We start from the raw sequence: 27614 nt of genomic DNA, 5'->3' as shown, positions 1-27614 counted from the left end.
TATATGATTTTTTCTAATTTTTATTTGGTGTGTGTTTGAAGAGGGGTAGTGTTATACGACAAGTATATCCCAAACTATATTTTAACTGGAAAAGTGTGGGGTTCGTCTTATACGCCGGAATATACGGTATACTGTACAGTCTTGTCACTTAGCTGTCTCAATCTAGTCCCTACCATAGTCCTATGCATATGTATGTATCGTGTAGTGTATGTATCGCAGTCTAAGGACAATTGTAGAGGGAAGCCAATTAACGTATATGTATGTTAGCTGCGAGAGAGCTAACCACTACACCACCGTGCTGCCCACGGCTGTTTTATCATATTTACTTAATGTAAACACCTTTAGCCACGTAGTACTTGATCACTATCAATATAATAGTGTGAAATACAGTAACTACTGTACCTATAAAAGCCCCAAAATCTCATTCACTCATTAGAACTCAAGCAGCTACTGTGTTGGAGAGATGAAATGTCTTCTGGCAACATGTGACATGATGAAATAAACATGTGTATGTACAGTGCAAAGCATATTAATAACCTTTTATTTTGCTGCCTAAAAGAGTTTATTTGTAGGTTGTATGATAGTGACAGCTTCTGCCTTGTTGGTAGCGTGTATATAGCAAACATCACTGATAACCAAATTACAACCATAAAAGTTTTTCTGGCAGAATGCAACTTCTGAGAGCAGGGGGGAGAGAGAAAAAAAAGGTCAATAGTTCATGATTTTCATTTAAGGGCACTTAATAGGCTGCCACTGAGCAGAGACAACAAAACATTCATTCTACTTTGTAAATGTTTAAATATGAAATTAATCCATGGGATATCTTAGGGCCCATTTCCACTATCGCGAATTTGCATCCTTTGCGTTTTTCTGTGCAGAAAAAATTTGCATGGCAGAGCCATCAGAATTCGCATACCGCATACTGCTATGCGAATCGCATACAGTGTATTTAATAGGGAATTCGCATGAGGTTTGGGTATGCGAATTTTCATGCGAATTCGCATGAAAATTCGCATAGAGACAATGGAAAAGCACACCAGTACTGCCATGGTTAAATTCGCAATCATCATTATCCATGCGAATTTTCATGCGAATTTGCATAGACCCGCATGCGAAATTCGCATCCGCATGCGAATTTTTACCGCGGCGATTCGCACCGCACAAGTGGAAATGCAGCCTAAAACCAAGTCATTTTTAGGAGTAGGAGGATAAATACAATTGTTTATCTCATCAGCTTATTTTGAACTTGGGTTCACTTTAATTGTTCTCAGAAAATAATAGTCGCTTTTCTCTTATCTGTGTCACCTTTAGAAGCCAGGCTCTTGACAGCAGACTCTCGTCCATCTCGCTGGCACCGGGATGGCAGGCATATTGAGCCATGTCCAGTCATTGTGCTCCTCTGCCACTTGCTGTAATCCTGACCAATGAAAGCACAGAGTTAGTAAATGGCAATGTCTGAAGATTATGGGCTGCTGGTCATTTGAGTATTACTCTAAGAGCCACCATAAAAAGAAGGAGGCTTTCAGAAGACTGTTGGGTAATGCCTTAGGTCAGTGCCTTCTGCTCAGGTCAGTGAAAATGTATGATACAGCTGCAGTATGAGTCTCCTAATATAGGTAACAAGGTGCGATGCCCACACAAACCTATCCGGCTTCCTAATCCCAAATCAAAACAATGGGAGTAGCCCTTCTTCAAAGTGTCTTTGGATGAAAGAATGTATCAACCCATCATGGTAGGGGGCGGGGTCACCTCAAATCCTTAAAGGGTGTTGTAACATCTAAAAATAAATAATTGCCTAAAAATAGTTAGTGCCCCAAACACCAAAAAAAGAGGAGGGGGGAGGAAAGGTCCAGACAGCCCCCACAAGTGCTGCCACCACGTGGAGAACCATCTGCACCTCCCCCCAACAACACCTCCAAGAAGGAAGGCTTATATCAGTGGTCCTCAAACTAAGGCCCGCGGGCCGAATGGGGCCCCTGAGGCTTTTTTACCGGCCCCCCACACACGAAATGTATTACTTATAGATGCGGTCAGCTACATCTTTAAATATTGGTGGTCCGCATATAGCATAGCAGTGCTGGCACCACCCATCCACATGGAAGCCAGAAAGCAGTAATTTGCTGGTTTCCAATCCAATTCCACATCAGGTGACACTTCTGTCCAATTGAACTGCAGGTTGTCACCTGGGTATGGTTCACTGTCTGGCCCGCAAAGACTTCTGCATAGTTTTATGTACACTCCGGCCCCCCAGCAGTCTAAAGTATGTTGAGCCGGCCCTCGATCCACAATGTTTGGGGACCCCTGGCTTATATGATTCTCGTTTATATTTCAAACAAGTCTTCCATCTTGGGATTGGGGGAGGGGGAATCAGATAGTTCCCCTGGTGATGGCAGCTCTTCCCTCCTCTACTTTTGGTGTATGTCACTCCCAGGACATGCATAACCTTGCAGCTGGGGGCAATTCGCAACAGGGATTGGGGGGGGGGGGGAGGGCAACGTGGATGGTCCCCCCTCCCCCTGGACCTTAGCCATGTCTGAGTGTGAGTCCATGTTTCCTAAATCTTTCTTTACACTGCAAATTGCAATTCCGTTTTCCGATTTGCACTGCATGCTTGCAACACAAGAAGAAAAACACACACAAAAAGCAGCATGCAGGACTTTTTCTAATCGCATCAAAAATCGAAATCGCATGTAAAAATCGCATCAAAATCGGAATTGCATTTAATGTAAAAAAAGAAGCCAGCGAGAGTTTTTAGACGGCAATAAATGCATATGGCTGGTTTAGCGATGATAAAATGGGACCCTCAAACTTTCTTTTTCAGGTTCTTTATTCATACCGGTAGTCTCGGTATCGATTTCATCTCCGGTCTTCTGTCTGGCGGCCAAGAAATTTCTGAATGCATTAGGTGACAGTGGATTTATTAAAGCGAATATATAAATAACATTATTACAGGTACGGGCCAGCTAAGGAAAGAGGAGAGAGAGGCAGTTGGCTTACAGATGGGGGACTGCAGAGCTTCAGGCTAAGTAATTATTTCCCTGCTGACATGCAGAAGGCTGGCAGCTAACACAATCTAAAGATCTGCAGTGTTACATAATTTAGTTATGTTTCAGACTGTCTGTACAAAATGTTCTCACTGCTGAGTTGGTCTTACAATCAAGCCTGCCATCTAGTGGACAGAAACGGCATTGGCGCTCCCTCCCTATCCATCATTACAATTACCAAGAATAAAAGTTGTAAACAGCACTGTACCATTCTACACAAAAACTCAATACAATGCTAAGAGAGACCAGCATGTATTCCCAGAAAGGTGACATAAGCACTTACCATTAGCACTGCAGTCAGGTGCTCAAGAAGTCTTTGTGTCTGCAGAGTGACTTTACCCAGAGCTTCGATTGTCACCGTGAGCTAATCAAGCAGGATACTGCCAGGGACGATCCGTCCAATGTGACAATGTACCTCTAGCGTCCTTCACATCCGTCACTTATAAGCTACTGAACCTCATACCCTGGACTCACCTGCCAACCTACGAAAAGAAATGAGATTTTATAGGATTGTAAGTGGTCTCTGTGGACTTGTAATCAGTCAATGCGAATTCTGACATACAAAAGGCTTAAACTTCAACATGTTATATTTTTCTATCGGCGGTCTGTCTGTCTGTCTGTCTCTGGGGAGAAGTCAGTCTGTCCGTCTCTCTATGAGCTCCGAAAGAACACACTGCAGTTCTGTACAAACGTGGGGTGCCTACATAACAGCACAATAAGGTTACCTACTCGGAGATAGTCTGTATGGGATGTTTGTGTTTCTGTACAGAGAGTATGATTTCAGTCTCTAGGAAAACCATGGCAAACTGTCACTGAGTCTCTGTATAGATGTCAGTCTGTCTCAAAGATAAGTCAGTTAGCCATTCTCTGAGAATCTGTCAGTCAGTCTCTGGAGATATGTTTCAGAATATCCGGTAAGCTATCAATTAGTTGGTCTCTTGAAAGCTGTCAACCAGTCAGTTACTTGGTCTCTGGTAGGCTGTCAGTCAGTCACTGGGAGGCTGTCAGTTTGGAAGATGTCAGTCTCTAATAAGCTGATAGACTCTGATAAGCTGTCAGTCTGTCTCTGGCAAGATGTCAGTCTCCAATAAGCTGTTAAGACACTGGAAAGCTGTTAGTCAGTCTCTGGGAAGATGTCAGTCTCTGAAAAGCTGTTAGGCTCTGGGAGGCTGTCAGTCTGTCTCTGGGAAGCTGTCAGTCTGCCTCTGGAAAAATGTCAGTTTTTGATAATCTGTTAGATTCAGGGAAGCTGTCAGTCTGTATCTGGGAAGATGTCAGTCTCTGATAAGTTGTAAGACTCTGGGAAGCTGTCAGTCTGTCTCTGGGAAGATGTCAGTGTCTGATAAGCTGTTAGACTCTGGGCGGCTGTCAGTCTGTCTCTGGGAAGCTGTCAGTCTGCCTTTAGAAAAATGTCAGTCTCTGATAAGCTGTTAGATTCTGGGAAGCTGTCAGTCTGTATCTGGGAAGATGTCAGTCTCCAATAAGCTGTTAGGCACTGGGAGGCTGTCAGTTGGTGTCTGGGAAGATGTCAATCTCTGATAAGATGTTTAGGCTGTGGGAAGCTGTCAGTCCGTCTCTGGGAAGATGTCAGTGTCTGATAAGCTATTAGGCTCTGGGAGGCTGTCAGTCTGTCTATGAGAAGATGTCAGTCTCTGCTAAGATAATAGTCTCTGTGAGGCTGTTAGTCTGTTACTGGGAAGATGTTAGTCTCTGATAAATTGTAAGACTCTGGGAAGCTGTCAGTCTGTCTAGGTTAAGATGTCAGTCTCTGCTAAGCCATTAGGCTCTGGGAGGCTGTCAGTCTGTCTATGGGAAGATGTCAATCTCTAATAAGCTGTTAGGCTATGGGAAGCTGTCAGTCTGTCTCTGGGAAGATGTCAGCATCTGATAAGTTGTAAGGCTCTGGGAGGCTGTCAGTTGGTGTCTAAGAAGATGTCAGTCTCTGATAAGCCGTTAGGCTGTGGGAAGCTGTCAGTCTCTGATAAGCTGTCAATCTGTCTCTGGGAAGCTGTCAGTCTCTGATAAGCTGTTAAGCTCTGGGAAGCTGTCAGTCGGTGTCTGGGAAGCTGTTAGACTCTGGAAGGATGTCATTCTCCGATAAGATTAGGTTCTGGGAGGTTCATTCAGAGGCTGCAGTCAGTCTGTCTGCCTCTAAAAAGCTTCAGTGAATTTCCAGAAAAACTTTAGTCAGTCTCTGGGAGATGTCACTATACTGTCAGCTGGACTGTAAAAAGTTGAAATACACTTTTTTGAAAAGCTATCAGCCAGGAGGTCCCTGGGAATCTGTCACTGAGCCCCCTGGAAGCTGTACCTTGTCTGTCTCCAAGCAGGTGCCAGTCAGTCTGACTCCAAGCAGGTGTCAGTCAGTCCCTGGGAAGCTGTCAGTAAGTCTGTCTCCAAGCAGGTGTCAGTCAACCTGTTAGTGAGTCTGTCGCCAAGCAGGTGTCAGTCAGACAGTCCCTGTGAAGCTGTCAGTGAGTCTGTCTCCAGGCAGGTGTCAGTCAGTCAGTTCCTGGGAAACTGTGAGTATGTCTCCAGGCAGGTGTCAGTCAGTCTGTATCCAGGCAGGTGTCAGCCACTCCGTCTCCAGGCAGGTGTCAGTCACTCCGTCTCCAGGCAGGTGTCAGTCACTCCGTCTCCAGGCAGGTGTCAGTCACTCCGTCTCCAGGCAGGTGTCAGTCACTCCGTCTCCAGGCAGGTGTCAGTCACTCCGTCTCCAGGCAGGTGTCAGTCACTCCGTCTCCAGGCAGGTGTCAGTCACTCCGTCTCCAGGCAGGTGTCAGTCACTCCGTCTCCAGGCAGGTGTCAGTCACTCCGTCTCCAGGCAGGTGTCAGTCACTCCGTCTCCAGGCAGGTGTCAGTCACTCCGTCTCCAGGCAGGTGTCAGTCACTCCGTCTCCAGGCAGGTGTCAGTCAGTCAGTTCCTGGGAAACTGTCTGTGACTCTGTCTCCAGGCAGATGTAGTCAGTCTGTCTCCAGGCAGGTGCCAGTCATTCCCTGGGAAGCTGTCAGTGAGTCTGTCTCCAGGCAAGTGTCAGTCACTGAGTCTCCTAGCAAGTGTCACTTGATCTATCTCTAGGCAGCTAGCATTGAGTCTGTCCAGGCAACTGTCAGTCGGTCTATCTCCAGGCAGCTGTCAGTGAGTCTGCCTCCAGGCAGGTGTCAGTCAATCAGTCAGTCTCCCGGGAATTCAGTTAGTTAGTCTCCAGGTAGGTGTCAGTCAGGCTCTAGACAGGTGTCAGTGAGTCAGTCTCCAGGCAGGTGTCAGTGAGTCAGTCAGTCTCCAGGCAGGTGTCAGTGAGTCAGTCTGTCTCCAGGCAGGTGTCAGTGAGTCAGTCTGTCTCCAGGCAGGTGTCAGTCAGTCAGTCTGTCTCCAGGCAGGTGTCAGTGAGTCAGTCTGTCTCCAGGCAGGTGTCAGTGAGTCAGTCTGTCTCCAGGCAGGTGTCAGTCAGTCAGTCTGTCTCCAGGCAGGTGTCAGTGAGTCAGTCTGTCTCCAGGCAGGTGTCAGTCAGTCAGTCTGTCTCCAGGCAGGTGTCAGTCAGTCAGTCTGTCTCCAGGCAGGTGTCAGTCAGTCAGTCTGTCTCCAGGCAGGTGTCAGTCAGTCAGTCTGTCTCCAGGCAGGTGTCAGTCAGTCAGTCTGTCTCCAGGCAGGTGTCAGTCAGTCAGTCTGTCTCCAGGCAGGTGTCAGTCAGTCACTCTGTCTCCAGGCAGGTGTCAGTCAGTCACTCTGTCTCCAGGCAGGTGTCAGTCAGTCACTCTGTCTCCAGGCAGGTGTCAGTCAGTCACTCTGTCTCCAGGCAGGTGTCAGTCAGTCACTCTGTCTCCAGGCAGGTGTCAGTCAGTCACTCTGTCTCCAGGCAGGTGTCAGTCAGTCACTCTGTCTCCAGGCAGGTGTCAGTCAGTCACTCTGTCTCCAGGCAGGTGTCAGTCAGTCACTCTGTCTCCAGGCAGGTGTCAGTCAGTCACTCTGTCTCCAGGCAGGTGTCAGTCAGTCACTCTGTCTCCAGGCAGGTGTCAGTCAGTCACTCTGTCTCCAGGCAGGTGTCAGTCAGTCACTCTGTCTCCAGGCAGGTGTCAGTCAGTCACTCTGTCTCCAGGCAGGTGTCAGTCAGTCACTCTGTCTCCAGGCAGGTGTCAGTCAGTCACTCTGTCTCCAGGCAGGTGTCAGTCAGTCACTCTGTCTCCAGGCAGGTGTCAGTCAGTCACTCTGTCTCCAGGCAGGTGTCAGTCAGTCACTCTGTCTCCAGGCAGGTGTCAGTCAGTCACTCTGTCTCCAGGCAGGTGTCAGTCAGTCACTCTGTCTCCAGGCAGGTGTCAGTCAGTCACTCTGTCTCCAGGCAGGTGTCAGTCAGTCACTCTGTCTCCAGGCAGGTGTCAGTCAGTCACTCTGTCTCCAGGCAGGTGTCAGTCAGTCACTCTGTCTCCAGGCAGGTGTCAGTCAGTCACTCTGTCTCCAGGCAGGTGTCAGTCAGTCACTCTGTCTCCAGGCAGGTGTCAGTCAGTCACTCTGTCTCCAGGCAGGTGTCAGTCAGTCACTCTGTCTCCAGGCAGGTGTCAGTCAGTCACTCTGTCTCCAGGCAGGTGTCAGTCAGTCACTCTGTCTCCAGGCAGGTGTCAGTCAGTCACTCTGTCTCCAGGCAGGTGTCAGTCAGTCACTCTGTCTCCAGGCAGGTGTCAGTCAGTCACTCTGTCTCCAGGCAGGTGTCAGTCAGTCACTCTGTCTCCAGGCAGGTGTCAGTCAGTCACTCTGTCTCCAGGCAGGTGTCAGTCAGTCACTCTGTCTCCAGGCAGGTGTCAGTCAGTCACTCTGTCTCCAGGCAGGTGTCAGTCAGTCACTCTGTCTCCAGGCAGGTGTCAGTCAGTCACTCTGTCTCCAGGCAGGTGTCAGTCAGTCACTCTGTCTCCAGGCAGGTGTCAGTCAGTCACTCTGTCTCCAGGCAGGTGTCAGTCAGTCACTCTGTCTCCAGGCAGGTGTCAGTCAGTCACTCTGTCTCCAGGCAGGTGTCAGTCAGTCACTCTGTCTCCAGGCAGGTGTCAGTCAGTCACTCTGTCTCCAGGCAGGTGTCAGTCAGTCACTCTGTCTCCAGGCAGGTGTCAGTCAGTCACTCTGTCTCCAGGCAGGTGTCAGTCAGTCACTCTGTCTCCAGGCAGGTGTCAGTCAGTCACTCTGTCTCCAGGCAGGTGTCAGTCAGTCACTCTGTCTCCAGGCAGGTGTCAGTCAGTCACTCTGTCTCCAGGCAGGTGTCAGTCAGTCACTCTGTCTCCAGGCAGGTGTCAGTCAGTCACTCTGTCTCCAGGCAGGTGTCAGTCAGTCACTCTGTCTCCAGGCAGGTGTCAGTCAGTCACTCTGTCTCCAGGCAGGTGTCAGTCAGTCACTCTGTCTCCAGGCAGGTGTCAGTCAGTCACTCTGTCTCCAGGCAGGTGTCAGTCAGTCACTCTGTCTCCAGGCAGGTGTCAGTCAGTCACTCTGTCTCCAGGCAGGTGTCAGTCAGTCACTCTGTCTCCAGGCAGGTGTCAGTCAGTCACTCTGTCTCCAGGCAGGTGTCAGTCAGTCACTCTGTCTCCAGGCAGGTGTCAGTCAGTCACTCTGTCTCCAGGCAGGTGTCAGTCAGTCACTCTGTCTCCAGGCAGGTGTCAGTCAGTCACTCTGTCTCCAGGCAGGTGTCAGTCAGTCACTCTGTCTCCAGGCAGGTGTCAGTCAGTCACTCTGTCTCCAGGCAGGTGTCAGTCAGTCACTCTGTCTCCAGGCAGGTGTCAGTCAGTCACTCTGTCTCCAGGCAGGTGTCAGTCAGTCACTCTGTCTCCAGGCAGGTGTCAGTCAGTCACTCTGTCTCCAGGCAGGTGTCAGTCAGTCACTCTGTCTCCAGGCAGGTGTCAGTCAGTCACTCTGTCTCCAGGCAGGTGTCAGTCAGTCACTCTGTCTCCAGGCAGGTGTCAGTCAGTCACTCTGTCTCCAGGCAGGTGTCAGTCAGTCACTCTGTCTCCAGGCAGGTGTCAGTCAGTCACTCTGTCTCCAGGCAGGTGTCAGTCAGTCACTCTGTCTCCAGGCAGGTGTCAGTCAGTCACTCTGTCTCCAGGCAGGTGTCAGTCAGTCACTCTGTCTCCAGGCAGGTGTCAGTCAGTCACTCTGTCTCCAGGCAGGTGTCAGTCAGTCACTCTGTCTCCAGGCAGGTGTCAGTCAGTCACTCTGTCTCCAGGCAGGTGTCAGTCAGTCACTCTGTCTCCAGGCAGGTGTCAGTCAGTCACTCTGTCTCCAGGCAGGTGTCAGTCAGTCACTCTGTCTCCAGGCAGGTGTCAGTCAGTCACTCTGTCTCCAGGCAGGTGTCAGTCAGTCACTCTGTCTCCAGGCAGGTGTCAGTCAGTCACTCTGTCTCCAGGCAGGTGTCAGTCAGTCACTCTGTCTCCAGGCAGGTGTCAGTCAGTCACTCTGTCTCCAGGCAGGTGTCAGTCAGTCACTCTGTCTCCAGGCAGGTGTCAGTCAGTCACTCTGTCTCCAGGCAGGTGTCAGTCAGTCACTCTGTCTCCAGGCAGGTGTCAGTCAGTCACTCTGTCTCCAGGCAGGTGTCAGTCAGTCACTCTGTCTCCAGGCAGGTGTCAGTCAGTCACTCTGTCTCCAGGCAGGTGTCAGTCAGTCACTCTGTCTCCAGGCAGGTGTCAGTCAGTCACTCTGTCTCCAGGCAGGTGTCAGTCAGTCACTCTGTCTCCAGGCAGGTGTCAGTCAGTCACTCTGTCTCCAGGCAGGTGTCAGTCAGTCACTCTGTCTCCAGGCAGGTGTCAGTCAGTCACTCTGTCTCCAGGCAGGTGTCAGTCAGTCACTCTGTCTCCAGGCAGGTGTCAGTCAGTCACTCTGTCTCCAGGCAGGTGTCAGTCAGTCACTCTGTCTCCAGGCAGGTGTCAGTCAGTCACTCTGTCTCCAGGCAGGTGTCAGTCAGTCACTCTGTCTCCAGGCAGGTGTCAGTCAGTCACTCTGTCTCCAGGCAGGTGTCAGTCAGTCACTCTGTCTCCAGGCAGGTGTCAGTCAGTCACTCTGTCTCCAGGCAGGTGTCAGTCAGTCACTCTGTCTCCAGGCAGGTGTCAGTCAGTCACTCTGTCTCCAGGCAGGTGTCAGTCAGTCACTCTGTCTCCAGGCAGGTGTCAGTCAGTCACTCTGTCTCCAGGCAGGTGTCAGTCAGTCACTCTGTCTCCAGGCAGGTGTCAGTCAGTCACTCTGTCTCCAGGCAGGTGTCAGTCAGTCACTCTGTCTCCAGGCAGGTGTCAGTCAGTCACTCTGTCTCCAGGCAGGTGTCAGTCAGTCACTCTGTCTCCAGGCAGGTGTCAGTCAGTCACTCTGTCTCCAGGCAGGTGTCAGTCAGTCACTCTGTCTCCAGGCAGGTGTCAGTCAGTCACTCTGTCTCCAGGCAGGTGTCAGTCAGTCACTCTGTCTCCAGGCAGGTGTCAGTCAGTCACTCTGTCTCCAGGCAGGTGTCAGTCAGTCACTCTGTCTCCAGGCAGGTGTCAGTCAGTCACTCTGTCTCCAGGCAGGTGTCAGTCAGTCACTCTGTCTCCAGGCAGGTGTCAGTCAGTCACTCTGTCTCCAGGCAGGTGTCAGTCAGTCACTCTGTCTCCAGGCAGGTGTCAGTCAGTCACTCTGTCTCCAGGCAGGTGTCAGTCAGTCACTCTGTCTCCAGGCAGGTGTCAGTCAGTCACTCTGTCTCCAGGCAGGTGTCAGTCAGTCACTCTGTCTCCAGGCAGGTGTCAGTCAGTCACTCTGTCTCCAGGCAGGTGTCAGTCAGTCACTCTGTCTCCAGGCAGGTGTCAGTCAGTCACTCTGTCTCCAGGCAGGTGTCAGTCAGTCACTCTGTCTCCAGGCAGGTGTCAGTCAGTCACTCTGTCTCCAGGCAGGTGTCAGTCAGTCACTCTGTCTCCAGGCAGGTGTCAGTCAGTCACTCTGTCTCCAGGCAGGTGTCAGTCAGTCACTCTGTCTCCAGGCAGGTGTCAGTCAGTCACTCTGTCTCCAGGCAGGTGTCAGTCAGTCACTCTGTCTCCAGGCAGGTGTCAGTCAGTCACTCTGTCTCCAGGCAGGTGTCAGTCAGTCACTCTGTCTCCAGGCAGGTGTCAGTCAGTCACTCTGTCTCCAGGCAGGTGTCAGTCAGTCACTCTGTCTCCAGGCAGGTGTCAGTCAGTCACTCTGTCTCCAGGCAGGTGTCAGTCAGTCACTCTGTCTCCAGGCAGGTGTCAGTCAGTCACTCTGTCTCCAGGCAGGTGTCAGTCAGTCACTCTGTCTCCAGGCAGGTGTCAGTCAGTCACTCTGTCTCCAGGCAGGTGTCAGTCAGTCACTCTGTCTCCAGGCAGGTGTCAGTCAGTCACTCTGTCTCCAGGCAGGTGTCAGTCAGTCACTCTGTCTCCAGGCAGGTGTCAGTCAGTCACTCTGTCTCCAGGCAGGTGTCAGTCAGTCACTCTGTCTCCAGGCAGGTGTCAGTCAGTCACTCTGTCTCCAGGCAGGTGTCAGTCACTCTGTCTCCAGGCAGGTGTCAGTCACTCTGTCTCCAGGCAGGTGTCAGTCAGTCACTCTGTCTCCAGGCAGGTGTCAGTCAGTCACTCTGTCTCCAGGCAGGTGTCAGTCACTCTGTCTCCAGGCAGGTGTCAGTCACTCTGTCTCCAGGCAGGTGTCAGTCACTCTGTCTCCAGGCAGGTGTCAGTCACTCTGTCTCCAGGCAGGTGTCAGTCACTCTGTCTCCAGGCAGGTGTCAGTCACTCTGTCTCCAGGCAGGTGTCAGTCACTCTGTCTCCAGGCAGGTGTCAGTCACTCTGTCTCCAGGCAGGTGTCAGTCACTCTGTCTCCAGGCAGGTGTCAGTCACTCTGTCTCCAGGCAGGTGTCAGTCACTCTGTCTCCAGGCAGGTGTCAGTCACTCTGTCTCCAGGCAGGTGTCAGTCACTCTGTCTCCAGGCAGGTGTCAGTCACTCTGTCTCCAGGCAGGTGTCAGTCACTCTGTCTCCAGGCAGGTGTCAGTCACTCTGTCTCCAGGCAGGTGTCAGTCACTCTGTCTCCAGGCAGGTGTCAGTCACTCTGTCTCCAGGCAGGTGTCAGTCACTCTGTCTCCAGGCAGGTGTCAGTCACTCTGTCTCCAGGCAGGTGTCAGTCACTCTGTCTCCAGGCAGGTGTCAGTCACTCTGTCTCCAGGCAGGTGTCAGTCACTCTGTCTCCAGGCAGGTGTCAGTCACTCTGTCTCCAGGCAGGTGTCAGTCACTCTGTCTCCAGGCAGGTGTCAGTCACTCTGTCTCCAGGCAGGTGTCAGTCACTCTGTCTCCAGGCAGGTGTCAGTCACTCTGTCTCCAGGCAGGTGTCAGCCACTCTGTCTCCAGGCAGGTGTCAGCCACTCTGTCTCCAGGCAGGTGTCAGCCACTCTGTCTCCAGGCAGGTGTCAGCCACTCTGTCTCCAGGCAGGTGTCAGTCACTCTGTCTCCAGGCAGGTGTCAGTCACTCTGTCTCCAGGCAGGTGTCAGTCACTCTGTCTCCAGGCAGGTGTCAGTCACTCTGTCTCCAGGCAGGTGTCAGTCACTCTGTCTCTAGGCAAGTGTCAGTCAGTCAGTCTCTAGGCAAGTGTCAGTCAGTCAGTCTCTAGGCAAGTGTCAGTCAGGCTCCAGGCAAGTGTCAGTCAGTCAGTCTCTAGGCAAGTGTCAGTCAGTCAGTCTCTAGGCAAGTGTCAGTCAGGCTCCAGGCAAGTGTCAGTCAGGCTCCAGGCAGGTGTCAGTCGGTATATCTCCAGGCACCTGTCAGTGAGTCTGTCTCCATGGAGGTGTCAATCAGGAAATAAAGAAGCAGAAGCGTGCACCAACTGTCCTTTTATCAACAATCTTGCTTTCAATCCTCTAGATCAATTCCATACAAATGCGGGTGAACATAAGTGAACACATTAGAATTGTAACTGCACATACATACTGATGGTGATAGCGGTGGTCCGGTGGGTGCCTAGGGTGTGAAATGGTCGGCGACGGACGTTTCGCGTCCAACAGGACGCTTGGTCATGCTGCGTTCCACTGTATGCGAACGGATGCAATGCTAACCAATGGATCCGTTCACATCCATCCGCTTGTACGTATCCGTTGTCCGTTCAGCTCAACGGACAAAAAAATGCTGCAGGACCTATATTTTCCGGACCGTTGTGCCCAGCGGAACGGAAGGTTTTGCAGCTGCATAGGAACAAATAGAAAACTGACCATTTTTACCTGATCCTGATGGCCGGATCCGTACGCCGGCTCCGCCAAAAAAGAAAAAAAAAAAAAAAAAAACAACGGTGAACCGGGCCTAAAATCTCCAGGCAGATGTCAGTCAGTCTGTCTCCAGGCAGGTGTCAGTCTGTCTGTCTGTCTTCAGGCAAGTGTCAGTCTGCCTGTCTCCAGGCAGGTGTCAGTCTGTCTGTCTCCAGGCAAGTGTCAGTCTGCCTGTCTCCAGGCAGGCAGGTGTCAGTCAGCCTGTCTCCAGGCAGGTGTCAGTCAGTCAGGCTCAAGGCCAGTGTTGCCAACTCATCCCTTTAATTACTGACACATATGAATTATACAGGTTTCGTGGCTAGGTAGATGCAGTTAAGGCACTGATTATGCATAGTCCCCAACCGTCCTGTTTTCGTCGGGATTCTCCCGATTTGGGGGGGCTCTCCCAGTAAGAGCCACCCAAGTCCCGGGTGGCTGTCAGTATTGACAGCCGCCCTTAGCCGGAGGAGAGCAGGGCAGTGGAGGGAAAGCGGTGGGCAGCGGCGGAGAAGAGGGCCATCTCCCTCCCTTCTCTCACCTTAGGGTGCTCTCCCTCCCTCTCTCCTCCGATCTGTGTGTGCGGCAGCTTTTGGCGGCGGGCGGGACTTACCTTCCGTGTCGCTCCATGCGCCGGCCGGAAGTTCTGGTGCCGCAGCCGCTGCTCTGGTCTGAATCAGACCAGAGTAGTGGCAAATCATCCCGCGTCGGCGACGAGACCAGACGGAGGACACGGAAGGTAAGTTCCGCCCCTCTGCCAGCCACCGCACTTCATTCCGGAGGGGACAGCGAGAGCACCGTAAGGTGAGGGAAGGGGGGGGGGGGGGGGAGATGGCCACCCTTCTCCACCGCTCTCCTTCCCTCGCTCTCTCCTCCTGGGGGGGACGGGACAACACCTGGCTACCTATTCTAGGCATATATACCACTGGCTATACTGGAGCACATATACAGCTGGCTACAATATACTGGGGCACATATACACCTGGCTACAATATACTGGGGACATATACCTCTGGCTACATATACTGGGCACATATACCCCCGGCTACATATACTGTAGTGATGGGTCGTTCACGGCTCTTTGCTGTGAACGACAAGAGCCGGCTCTCAGTTTTGAAAGAGCCGATGCCTCAGCCGCCCAGCCCCACACAGCTCTGGTTTGCTGTGTAATAAAGGGCGCTGAGGCATGCTGGGAGATGTAGTCCTCCTCGTGCAGCTTGTAGGAGTGTAGGGGCAGTGTAGGGGCAGAACAGAGAAGTAGCAGGAGGGATTGCCCGAGCAAAAGAAGCAGTCTGGAGTTGTCATGGAGATGGGGGCGGGGCTTTTACTCCGATTCTGAGTGGTGTCTAGTGATATTTAATGAAGAGCCGATTGAGAGCCGTAAGAGCCGGCTCTTTAATGGGAGCCGATTCAGAAGAGCCGAATCTCCAAAGAGCCGGAATTCCCATCACTAATATACTGGGCACATATACCCCTGGCTACATATACTGGGCACATATACCCCTGGCTAAATATACTGGGCACATATACCCCTGCCTACATATACTGGGCACATATACCCCTGCCTACATATACTGGGCACATATACCCCTGCCTACATATACTGGGCACATATACCCCTGGCTACATATACTGGGCACATATACCCCTGCTACATATACTGGGCGCATATACCCCTGCCTACATATACTGGGCGCATATACCCCTGCCTACATATACTGGGCGCATATACCTCTGCCTACATATACTGGGCGCATATACCCCTGCCTACATATACTGGGCGCATATACCCCTGCCTACATATACTGGGGACGTATACCTCTGGCTACATATACTGGGCACATATAACCCTGGCTACATATACTGGGGACAACTGGCTGTTTGTCATTATGTGCATTTACTGGTGAAAAGCTGTCTCTTATGTGCATTTACTGATGAAAAGCTGTCTCTTATGTGCTTTTACTGATGAAAAGCTGTCTCTTATTATGTGCAATTACTGGTGAAAAGCTGTCTCTCATTATGTGCATTTACTGGTGAAAAGCTGTCTCTTATTATGTGCATTTACTGGTGAAAAGCTGTCTCTTATTATGTGCATTTACTGGAGAAAAGCGGTCTCTTATTATGTGCATTTACTGGTGAAAAGCGGTCTCTTATGTGCATTTACTGGTGAAAAGCAGTCTCTTATTATGTGCATTTACTGGTGAAAAGCGGTCTCTTATTATGTGCATTTACTGGGGAAACGCTGTCTCTCATTACGTGCATTTACTGGTGAAAAGCTGTCTCTTATTATGTGCATTTACTGGGGAAACGCTGTCTCTCATTACGTGCATTTACTGGTGAAACACCGTCTCTTATGTGCATTTAGTGAGGAAACGCTGTCTTTCATTTCATGCATTTACTGGGGAAACGCTGTCTGTCATGTGCATTTACTTCATATTTTATTTATGTAACTACATTAGCTGGTATAACTACATTACAGTTAGCCCCACCCACGGGCAGGGTATATGAGGAATATATTTATTAAAAAATATAAGGGCATCAATATTAAAAAAAAAATCTTCAAAAAAAACTTTATGGTAGACGTGACTTGGGTTGTTTAGGGGGTGTGGCTAGGGGTGTGTTGGGGTGTGTGGCCTGTGTCCCGATTTCTAATTTTAAAATGTTGGGAGGTATGGATTATGTGTAAGGCCCGGTTCACACTTGCGGTTCTCTGCCAAACGGACCGGATGACCTGACCGGATCCGGACAGTTTGCATCAGGTGTTCATCAGGATGCGATCCGGATCCGTTTGGCAAAAGATAGTAGAAAAGGAATAAAAATGTTGGGGTCTGGGAGGTCAGCAGAAGGTGGACCTGTGGAATCAGGCCCTCCGCTGTTTAGCACTCACCTCCACCTCCGACATACTGCCAACATCTCCAGCACGTTAAAAATCACTGCTGCTCCACTCCAAAATGCTTGCCCATGTGTCCCCATCCAAAATCGCCGCTTCAATACGCATAGGAAGTGGGGTAGAACATCCGGATTTTTAGCCAGTGTGTTGTGCGCTCTCCGGTTCTCATAGCTTTGTATTGGCCGGATGGTGCAGTCCGGCTCCGCCCCGGATACGGCTGCCGGAGGAGCCGGACCAAAAAATAGCGCATGTTGGAACGGACGCCGGAGTCCGGATCGGCAGAACGGACGCATGTGAACGGACGCATAGGCTTTCATTGCTATGCCGTGCGTCCGTTCTGCAAGCGGTCCGGCTCCGGCACGGCGATTCCGGACGGCCACCGCTAATGTGAACCGGGCCTAAAAAGCCCCAGAACCTGTATAACTTAGATGTGTCAGTAATTAAAGGGATGAGTTGGCAACACTGCTCCAGGCAGGTGCCAGTCAGTCTCCAGGCAAATTCAGTCAGTCAGGCCCCAGGCAGGTGTCAGTCAGTCACTGGTGAAGAGATAGCTAGCAAGCCATACTCGTTAAATAACTCACTCACTTTGCCTCTGATGCAGCCAGCCTCTCTCTCTCTCTCCCCTGCAATACGTCTCTTGGAGTGTCCTGTAAATCTGTGTGGGGCAGTCAATAAATCTCCGTGAACAACTGAGCAGTCTCTCCTGCTTCTCTCTCGGGCTGCAGCCTTATCACTCGGTTCCCCCAGCTCTCCACGCCCTAAAATCTTCCTTCCTTGGTCAATTTTTTCACGCTATAAAAAGTTTCATTCCGTAACCAAGGCAGCAAGGTCACATGACTCCCCCTACCGCCATCTTACCACACCCAAGCGAGCCAATATGGCGGGAAGCGGTCCTCAGGTGAGCTCTTGGGAGAGGGGCGGGGCTTTCCTTCTGCAGACCGCGCGCGCGCATAGAAGAGTCACATGTTGAGCGGCAGGTGAGGCAGTACTACAGATTTGGCGGGAAGCACCCAGGCTGGAGGTGAGGGGAGTACCACCGGCCGTCCAGAGCGGCGACGCGTGACTTCCACGCCTCACAGTTATACTAATTCATTAATTCCTCAAGTCACCAATGTGCAGCCAAGACAAATGCCCATTCAGGTAATGCTGATAGTGAGCTGGGACAGTATCTACACTGAACATGTCTATAAATCTGTCTTCAGCTGGGGGGGGGGGGACATCAAGCAGCTGTACCACAATTTCCTGCTCATCATGGATTATTTTTTGTCAGAATTATGCCCCTGTCCAGGCAGTCTTATAGGGTACCTGAAGCCAAGAAGGATTCCTACCTCAGTAAACGGGAGCTTTTGAACAGTCCAGAGGCTTCATTATCTCTCTTCACTCCTCTATTCATGCCCTGTGACACTAAAAATAATTGACATGGTGAATATTGAGCTTGCAGGCGCATTCCCCCTTCATGTATGAGCATGATCGGACTGCTTAGGTGCAAAGTACGGCTAGTGCAGACATAGGGACAGGGGTTGAGTCAGGCGTGTACGCGGGTGGATGACGTCCACCTGCTTTTTTTAGAGGGTGGACGTCTTCCACCCTAGCATGTATAGTGGAGGGAGAGAACGCAGTGAAGGGGGAGTGTTGGGCACTGCGGCGGAGATGTCTCCACCCCCTTCCCTCTCCTTGGGGCTCCCCCTTCCTCACTCTCCCCTTCAGAACTAAAATTTGCGGTGGCTGGCAGCGGGCGGGACTTACCTCTTTCTTGTTCCAAGCGCCGGGGAAGTTCTGCGTGCCGCTGCTCTGGTCAAGACCAGACTAGCGGTAGTGGAGTGCTCCCTCTCGCGCCGGAACGAGGAAGAGGTAAGTCGCCTGCAAGCCGCCGCAAATTTTAGTTCTGGAGGGGAGAGTGAGGAAGGGAGAGCCCCAAGGTGAGGGAGGGGGGGGGGGGGGGGAGACGTCCCTTCTCCGCCGCTGTGCCCAGCATCCCCCCCCCCTGCATTGCCTCCCCTCCTGCTGGGGGACACATAAACTCCTGGCTACCTATTCTGGGGATATCTATAGACCTGGCTGCCTATGGAACATATACACCTGGCCACCTATTCTGTGGACATCTATAAACCTGGCTACCTATGGGACATATATACACCTGGCCACCTTTTCTGGGGACATCTATACACATGGCTACCTATTCTGGGGACATACACTTGGCTACCTATTCTGGGGACAACTATACTCATGGCTACTTACTGTAGGGACACCTATAGACCTGGCTACCTATGCTGGGGGTACCTATTTTGGGGGAACTGCTGTCGAATTATCTGCATTTTTGGGGAACCGCTGTTAACAGATTAAGTGTATTTTGGGGAACAGCTGCCAGATTATGTGCATGTTAGGAGAACGGCTGCTGCCGGATTACGTGTATTTTGGGGAACTGCTGCCAGATTGTGTATGTTTGGGGGAGCACTGCTGCCAGATTACATGTATTTTGGGTGTTACGTGTATTTTGGGTGAGCCGCTGCCAGGTTTCGCGTATTTTGGGGAGCTGCTTCCAGATTATGTGTATGTTGGGGGAACTGCTGCTGCCACATTGTCTATTTTGGGGGAACCACTGCCATATTATCTGTATTTTGGTGGAACTTCTGCCAGATTACGTGTCTTTTTGGTGAAATGCTGTCAGAGTACATCTATTTTTGGGTGGGATACACTATGGCAGAGCTCAAACTTCCCCGGCAGACCTTTTACATCACTGCTAAGGTCATGTATATTTGGCCCCACCCATGACCACGCCCATGTTATGCTTGACCACACCCATTTTTGGCGCAGGGGGTTTTAGGGTGAGTCCACTCACCTCTTTTCCCAGGACTAGACCCCTGCATAGGGAGCTACAGCGCCTTCAAAGTGCTGCTGGGGCTCATACATGAAGGGGAGCGCAGCCGCAAGAAGAGTGTCCTGGCCTGCAGCAAAGGGGCCCTGGACATTGGGGAAGAATCTGGAACTTCCAGAAGCTTCCTTCTACATTTTTTTTTTCAACCCTTTGGGCTTGCTCTAATTTCATTAATTACTGATTCCCTCCCATTACTAGTACTTAGATATGTAAGTATGTTTGTTTCTTTTTTTGTTTATTTAAAAAATTAGCTCCCCCCCTCCCTAATTTTCATGGGGTGTGATAACTGCTGCTCCGTGAAACCCCTCTGCTTGAGCCAAACTGCTGTTTGGAAGGGGAGGTGAGGCTTAAAGGGAACCAGAGACAAAGCACCCTTGTGTATTTTACCATATATATCAGTAAGAACATTAGCGAAAACACTTACCATGCTCTCTGTTTCATCCTCACTGCTAAAAGTGTCTGTTATCAGCTGTGATAAGAATCCCGGACTGAGCATTCAGTCTGGCTTTGCAGGGAATAATTATAGCTGAGTCATTATAGCAGAGCCACAAGGGGGCAGGCTTGGGCTTGAAAAGACACCAGAGAAGACAGACTCAGCTATAATCTTTCCATAGCAAAGCTAGACTGAGTGCTCAGTCGGGGATTCTTATCAGAGGTGATAACAGTCAGATTAAACAGAGAACAATGAAACAAAGAGCAGATTAGGTGTTTACTGTCATGTTCCCACTGATTTATAAGGTAAAATACAAGAGGGTGCTTCATCTCTGGTTCTCTTTAACTGCCGCTTGCCTCCTTTCCCAATCAGGATGCAGTAGAGGGGGTAGGGGCAGCCTCTCCTACAGGGGCGTTGCTAGGATCCTAAGAGATCCGGAGGAAATTTGGCCACTCCAGATGACAAATGGGTGTGGCCATGCACCAAAATGTGGGTGTGGTCATGGATGGAGCCAAATTTACATGAACCTAACAGCGGTCTAAGTAGGCCTGCCCAGCAAAATGTTGGATGAAGCCCCCTCTCCATTAATACAAACAAAATATGCAGCATATCACATAAATAGGCAGTGTCACTTAAACATAACTAGGCAGAGTCGCCTGGTTTCTATGCTGGCTTTCTGCTGGGTGGGCTGACCTGCCGCCTGGTTGTCTGGCAGTTCTCCCATAACATTCCTTGACCTTTTATTGGACCCCCTCCCGGGAACCACAGCTCTCAGCATGCCCCCATAGTAGAACCACAGCTCCCTGCATGCCCCATAAAGGCCCCACAGCACCTAGCATGGCACCACAGCACCCAGCATGCCCCTATAGAGGCATCACAGCACCTAGCGTGGCATGACAGCACCCAATATGCCCACATAGAGGCACCATAAGACCCAGCATACCCCCGATTGCTATGTGCTGTGATGCCATGCTGGGAGCTGTAGTGTCATGCTGATTGCCATGGTGCCTCTGGTGAACGCTGGGTGCTGTAATGTAATGCTGGGTGCTGTGTAGTGCCATGCTGGATGCTGTGGTGCCTCTGTTGGGCATTCTGGGTACTGTGTGGTGTCATTTTGGGTGCTGTGGTGCCCCTGTTGGGCATTCTGGGTACTGTGTGGTGTCATTCTGGGTGCTGTGGTGCCCCTGTTGGGCATTCTGGGTACTGTGTGGTGTCATGCTGGGTGCTGTGGTGCTTCTACTCTGCGTGGGGGCATTTGGCACACCCCAGAATAGATCCGGGGCATGTGCCACTGATCTTTGGAGCTAGCAACGCCCCTGCTCTCCTACATGGAGGGCATGGTTTGGGTGGCAGTTTCTTCAGAATCTTAAAGGAGTTATCAGGCAATATGAAGAAAATAACTGCTACTTACCCGGGGCTTCGTCCAGCCCCAAGCTCCCAGCATGTACCTCGCTGCAGCTCTGCCCGCAACCGTTCGCTGCAGCTCCCTCCCGGTCCGTGGTGATGATGTCAGGCCGACACAGAGGTCGGCCTGTACTGCGCCTGCGCGAGCGGCGCTGTCAATCACTGCCACATGGACCGACGCGTACTGCGCAGGGCTACTGCACCTGCGCAGTACGCTCCGGTCCACGTGGCGGTGATTGACAGCGCTGCTGGAGGTCGGCCTGACGTCATCGCCGGGGACCGGGAGGGAGCTGCGGCGAACGGCTGACTGCAGAGCTGCAGCGAGGGACATGCTGGGAGCTTGGGGCTGGACGAAGCCCAGAGTAAGTAGCACTTATTTTCTTGATATTGCCTGATAACTCCTTTAAGTGAAGCCTGCCAATAGAAGCTTTTTTATCTCTTAAAGTGACACTGAAGTGAAAAAACTTATGATGTAAGGATTTGTATGTGTAGTACTGATAATTAATAGAACATTAGTAGCAAAGAAAATAGTCTAATATTAAAATTTTTAGATATATAGCTTTTTTATAAGATTGCATAATTCTGTCATATATGCAGTTAAAAACCACACTCTGTATTTTAAACTATAACACAAGCAGAGCTAATGACCCTTTCAGCTTCCCTGCATGCAGTACAAATCTTACCTAAATCTGTCTCTGACTGTCTCTTTGATGTATAAGTGCTCCAGAAAACTGCGACCCAAGTTGGGTCGGAGAGCACTGAGAAGCTCTTTTGCATAGATAACAATTGAAGTTTTTTTTAACTCTTCCTGTACTGGAAACAATATGAGACTCATATCTGTGCTATTAATGTTCTATTTCTAAGCTGCACTTCACATACAAATCATTATATCATACGTTTATTTTCACTTCAGATTCCCTTTAAACTTACTTAGTATAAATTAACTCTGGAAAGTGGCTATTAGAAGGCTAAATGACTGGTGAATTGGTCGCTGCTATAGCCCATAATGTTTTGGCAAGATGTAAAAAAAAAAAAAAATCCACCGACTCTGTATACCGTAAGTATAAAGCGAAATGAAGAGGTTGTTTTACCTTTGCTTGTCTGTGTTCTCTTGTGTGAACTATGGCTAATTAATCAAGATGATGCTGGATTATGCAAATTGATGTAGTTTGAAAATAGACCAATCCAATCCCACCAAGTTAGAATTCATCAAGCTGCCTAAATTTGCGGACAGTGTCCGGATGTTGTTCGCACATGGGCTGCACTTCCAGCACAAACACTTCACAGTGAACCATAGACTACTGTGGTGGTCTGTAGTCAAATATATACGGAGCAGTGCTTTTCAGCGCTGCTATATTTGGGCGCAGCTGGCGCCTCCATAGACTTCAATAGGAATCATTCCCATTGAAGCGCTCAGTGAGTAACGTCGGCTCCGTCAGAAGACAGAGCCGAAGTTGCTTAAAAACATAATAATTCGGCCTCCAGCAATGGCTGGAAGCCGAATTATTTAATTCCCCCACTATCCATGTCAGCCTGGAGGGGGAATAGTAATTAAATCGGCCCGGACTTGTGCAGAAGCAGGATCAGCTATATACCGCTGAATCCTGCGCCCAAGTCTACCGGCGCCGATTTCAAATGTACGCAAATAAATATATGGATTCAAATGATGCCTCATACAGCAAGAGCAGTGTGAGAGTGTGAGCAAGCGTCCCCTCAGGGCCATCTCTTCAGCTGCTAGACAGGCATGGATGAGAATCTTATCTGGAGTCAGCTCCGCCCTCACTGCCAAATTGCTGTAGACCGAAGTCTCCTTAAGGGCTTATTCACAATTGGGCAGTTTTTGCCCGCGATTCGTGCTTTGCTGATCGGCAGTCAGCAAAGCCCTGCTGCACAAGTGCTGCAAAGTAATCCTATGGGATTACCATAGGCAAATGCCGGGCGGGATTACAGCTGACCAGAATCCCCCCTCAGACCAGGGGTCTGGGCAAATGCACAAGTTGAAACACCAGAATATCTGCAGGCACCCTGCAGCTCACAGCACTGCCCCCTTTGTTTCCCTGTCACAGTAGACTTTGGATGGAGCAGCAGCTGTGTACAGAGCATGGAGCAGAAGCGTGTGTACAGAGCATGGAGCAGCGGCGTGTGTACAGAGCATGGAGCAGCAGCGTGTGTACAGAGCATGGAGCAGCAGAATGTGTACAGAGCATGGAGCAGCAGTGTGTACAGAGCATGGAGCAGCAGCGTGTGTATATAGCGTGGAGCAGCAGTGTGCGTACAGAGCATGGAAAGGCAGTGTACAGAGCATGGAGCAGCAACGTGTGTACAGAGCATGGAGCAGCAGTGTGTGTACAGAGCATGGAGCAGCAGCGTGTGTACAGAGCATGGAGCAGCAGCGTGTGTACAGAGCATGGAGCAGCAGTGTGTGTACAGAGCATGGTGCAGCAGTGTGTGTACAGAACATGGAGCAGCAGCGTGTGTACAGCGCATGGAGCAGCAACGTGTGTACAGAGCATGGCGCAGCAACGTGTGTATAGCGTGGAGCAGCAGTGTGTGTACAGAGCATGGAAAGGCAGTGTACAAAGCTTGGAGCAGCAGCGTATGTACAGAGCATGGCGCAGCAGTGTGTACAGAGCATGGAGCAGCAGCGTGTGTACATAGCATGGAGCAGCAGTGTGTGTACAGAGCATGGAGCAGCAGCGTGTGTACAGAGCATGGAGCAGCAGCGTGTGTACAGAGCATGGAGCAGCAGTGTGTGTACAGAGCATGGTGCAGCAGTGTGTGTACAGAACATGGAGCAGCAGCGTGTGTACAGCGCATGGAGCAGCAACGTGTGTACAGAGCATGGCGCAGCAACGTGTGTACAGAGCATGGAACAGCAGTGTGTGTACAGAGCATGGAGCAGCAGTGTGTGTACAGAGCATGGAAAGCAGTGTGTGTACAGAGCATGGAGCAGCAGTGTGTGTACAGAGCATGGAGCAGCAGCATGTGTACATAGCGTGGAGCAGCAGTGTGTGTACAGAGCATGGAAAGGCAGTGTACAAAGCTTGGAGCAGCAGCGTATGTACAGAGCATGGCGCAGCAGTGTGTACAGAGCATGGAGCAGCAGCGTGTGTACATAGCATGGAGCAGCAGTGTGTGTACAGAGCATGGAGCAGCAGCGTGTGTACAGAGCATGGAGCAGCAGCGTGTGTACAGAGCATGGAGCAGCAGTGTGTGTACAGAGCATGGTGCAGCAGTGTGTGTACAGAACATGGAGCAGCAGCGTGTGTACAGCGCATGGAGCAGCAACGTGTGTACAGAGCATGGCGCAGCAACGTGTGTACAGAGCATGGAACAGCAGTGTGTGTACAGAGCATGGAGCAGCAGTGTGTGTACAGAGCATGGAAAGCAGTGTGTGTACAGAGCATGGAGCAGCAGTGTGTACAGAGCATGGAGCAGCAGCGTGTGTATATAGCGTGGAGCAGCAGTGTGCGTACAGAGCATGGAGCAGCAGCGTGTGTACATAGTGTGGAGCAGCAGCGTGTGTACAGAGCATGGAGCAGCAGCATGTGTACATAGCGTGGAGCAGCAGTGTGTGTACAGAGCATGGAAAGGCAGTGTACAAAGCTTGGAGCAGCAGCGTATGTACAGAGCATGGCGCAGCAGTGTGTACAGAGCATGGAGCAGCAGGGTGTGTACATAGCATGGAGCAGCAGTGTGTGTACAGAGCATGGAGCAGCAGCGTGTGTACAGAGCATGGAGCAGCAGCGTGTTTACAGAGCATGGAGCAGCAGTGTGTGTACAGAGCATGGTGCAGCAGTGTGTGTACAGAACATGGAGCAGCAACGTGTGTACAGAGCATGGCACAGCAACGTGTGTACAGAGCATGGAACAGCAGTGTGTGTACAGAGCATGGAGCAGCAGTGTGTGTACAGAGCATGGAAAGCAGTGTGTGTACAGAGCATGGAGCAGCAGTGTGTACAGAGCATGAAGCAGCAGTGTGTGTACAGAGCATGTACAGAGCGTGGAGCAGCAGTGTGTGTACAAAGCATGGAACAGCAGTGTGTACAGAGCATGGGGCAGCAGTGTGTACAGAGCATGGAGCAGCAGTGTGTACAGAGCATGGAGCAGCAGTGTGTACAGAGCATGGAGCAGCAGAGTGTGTACAGAGCATGGAGAAGCAGAGTGTGTACAGAGCATGGAGCAGCAGCGTGTGTACATAGTGTGGAGCAGCAGCGTGTGTACAGAGCATGGAGCAGCAGCATGTGTACATAGCGTGGAGCAGCAGTGTGTGTACAGAGCATGGAAAGGCAGTGTACAAAGCTTGGAGCAGCAGCGTATGTACAGAGCATGGCGCAGCAGTGTGTACAGAGCATGGAGCAGCAGCGTGTGTACATAGCATGGAGCAGCAGTGTGTGTACAGAGCATGGAGCAGCAGCGTGTGTACAGAGCATGGAGCAGCAGCGTGTTTACAGAGCATGGAGCAGCAGTGTGTGTACAGAGCATGGTGCAGCAGTGTGTGTACAGAACATGGAGCAGCAACGTGTGTACAGAGCATGGCACAGCAACGTGTGTACAGAGCATGGAACAGCAGTGTGTGTACAGAGCATGGAGCAGCAGTGTGTGTACAGAGCATGGAAAGCAGTGTGTGTACAGAGCATGGAGCAGCAGTGTGTACAGAGCATGAAGCAGCAGTGTGTGTACAGAGCATGTACAGAGCGTGGAGCAGCAGTGTGTGTACAAAGCATGGAACAGCAGTGTGTACAGAGCATGGGGCAGCAGTGTGTACAGAGCATGGAGCAGCAGTGTGTACAGAGCATGGAGCAGCAGTGTGTACAGAGCATGGAGCAGCAGAGTGTGTACAGAGCATGGAGAAGCAGAGTGTGTACAGAGCATGGAGAAGCAGAGTGTGTACAGAGCATGGAGCAGCAGCGTGTGTACAGACCATGGAGCAGCAGCGTGTGTACAGACCATGGAGCAGCAGCGTGTGTACAGAGCATGGAGCAGCAGTGTGTGTACAGAGCATGGAGCAGCAGTGTGTGTACAGAACATGGAGCAGCAGCGTGTGTACAGAGCATGGAGCAGCAACGTGTGTACAGAGGATGGCGCAGCAACGTGTGTACAGAGCATGGAGCAGCAGTGTGTGTACAGAGCATGGAGCAGCAGTGTGTGTACAGAGCATGGAGAAGCAGTGTGTGTACAGAGCATGGAGAAGCAGTGTGTGTACAGAGCATGGAGCAGCAGCGTGTGTACTGAGCATGGAGCAGCAACGTGTGTACACAGCTCTGGGAAATTTAACAGAGCTAGGTATGAGCACAGCCCTGTGCCCTGCTGTGTGAATGCTTCACTTTCCCCTTTTTTGGTTCTCCTCATTATTATCTGTATCCATACTGCTCCTGATATATCCAGTTGTCCATTGGGAGCAGATCAGACATTTAGGAAATAATTGTCAGATCCTGTCAGTCGGACGGGATATTGCATTATGTGGGTACATGATGCCCTACCATATTATTATACTGTATTTTGCGTGGCTGAGGGAGACCTTTTAGGAATCCCTCCCTTGAAAATCCTGGGTTTGCCCCGATTACTGTCACTGCAACGATTGTGGCGTGTTTACGAAGTGTGAACAAGGTCTAAAAGTAGCAAAGCTACCTAAGAAAAGTACAGAGGAATGTTCATGCTGGACCCACAATCCCTCTGTGCCTTGTCCGTTTGTCTTCTTGTCCTTCCTTCCTACCCACCCAGTCCCCATAATCAGTTCCTTTAACTTTAAGGGCTTTATTCACAAAACGGTGCTAACTGTTAGCACGCTGTGAAAAGTGGTTCGCGCAAAATTTTGCATGATAACGGTTATCGCACGCAAAAAATTGCGTTCACGCGTTAACGCAAATTTTTCGTGTGTTAGCGGTCGTGTTAGCGCGCTAAATTAGCGTTATCGCGTGAACGTGAGGCATGAACGTGAGTGTGAAGGCTTGCAACGCGACCAATAGGACACGTGCAAGCTGTTTGGAACGCAGGGTGGATGGCGGAATTATGGGTAAATAACCCCTTGTATCCCCGCTGCACACCTGCGCCAATTAGGCCTCATTTGAATCACAAGCGTGATAACTCGTAAGAGCAACCCTGCAGACAGATAGAGGCAGGCTTGTTGTGATGTCCCCTCCTGTTGCTTTCACATTCCCTTCTCTTCCCTGCCCTTTAGAATCAGAAATCAAAAGGGGAGTGAGTGGGGCAGGGAATGGGAGGGTGACAGGTAGAAGCATCCCAGTAACCCCGCCTCTTCCTGTTTGAAAGTTTGACTTTTGACTAAAGGCATATTTTTCAAAGTGTGATCATGGTGACCGGGTGGGGTGTAGTGGGGGGAGTAAGAACATACCTATACGTATATGGGGCCCAATGATCACCAGAACCCTGAATTACCCTTATGTGCCCCGCACAGTATAACATTACTGCTATGGCGGCACCTAGTTTCCTCCTGCTTTGCCCTCCGGTAGCTTTGCCTCAGGTCAGGTACACTAATCTGTAAGGGAAAAAAGTGCCCCTATAGGGTTCTTACCTCAGAAGGCGGAAGCCTCTGGATCCTAATGAGGCTTCCCCCCGTCCTGTGTAGCCCTGATCTAGCGCTGCCCCCCCAAAAGAAAAGTCTGCTGACAAGCTTGTCAGCAGATGCACGCAGGCGCCTACAGCACACATCGAAATCTACTTTTGGGATCCGGCACAGTACCATCTTCCCCTTGAGTTCTGGCAGAAAGACGTCTGAA

The 27614-nt window shown here is 50.9% G+C and overlaps 2 protein-coding genes across 5 annotated transcripts in view; one reads left to right on the top strand and one right to left on the bottom strand.

Moving 5' to 3' along the window:
• C12H20orf96 (chromosome 12 C20orf96 homolog) overlaps window positions 1-27614 on the bottom strand; it is a 201969-nt gene that overhangs the window by 44214 nt on the left and 130141 nt on the right. The window contains exons 1-3 of one of the 3 annotated variants that reach the window (XM_068264583.1): window positions 17021-17118; window positions 3328-3526; window positions 1306-1417 (exon numbers count right to left, since the gene is read on the bottom strand). In XM_068264583.1, coding sequence (XP_068120684.1) covers window positions 1306-1417; window positions 3328-3330 — 115 coding nt within the window. In that variant the 5' untranslated portion in view covers window positions 3331-3526; window positions 17021-17118. The other 2 variants (XM_068264582.1, XM_068264584.1) reach the window with 2 other exon arrangements.
• Window positions 17030-27614, top strand: part of HCK (HCK proto-oncogene, Src family tyrosine kinase) — a 292459-nt gene continuing 281874 nt past the window's right edge. The window contains exon 1 of one of the 2 annotated variants that reach the window (XM_068264576.1): window positions 17030-17060. The gene's annotated coding sequence lies outside the window, so the exon portion shown is untranslated. Of the gene's footprint in view, window positions 17061-17154; window positions 17303-27614 lie in introns of those variants that run through there. The other variant, XM_068264574.1, reaches the window with a different exon arrangement.

Source organism: Hyperolius riggenbachi, chromosome 12, assembly GCF_040937935.1.
Source record: "Hyperolius riggenbachi isolate aHypRig1 chromosome 12, aHypRig1.pri, whole genome shotgun sequence".
NCBI lineage: Eukaryota > Metazoa > Chordata > Amphibia > Anura > Hyperoliidae > Hyperolius > Hyperolius riggenbachi.
The sequence above is the reverse complement of the archived record's forward strand: the minus strand, read 5'-3'. Positions and strand labels throughout refer to the sequence as shown.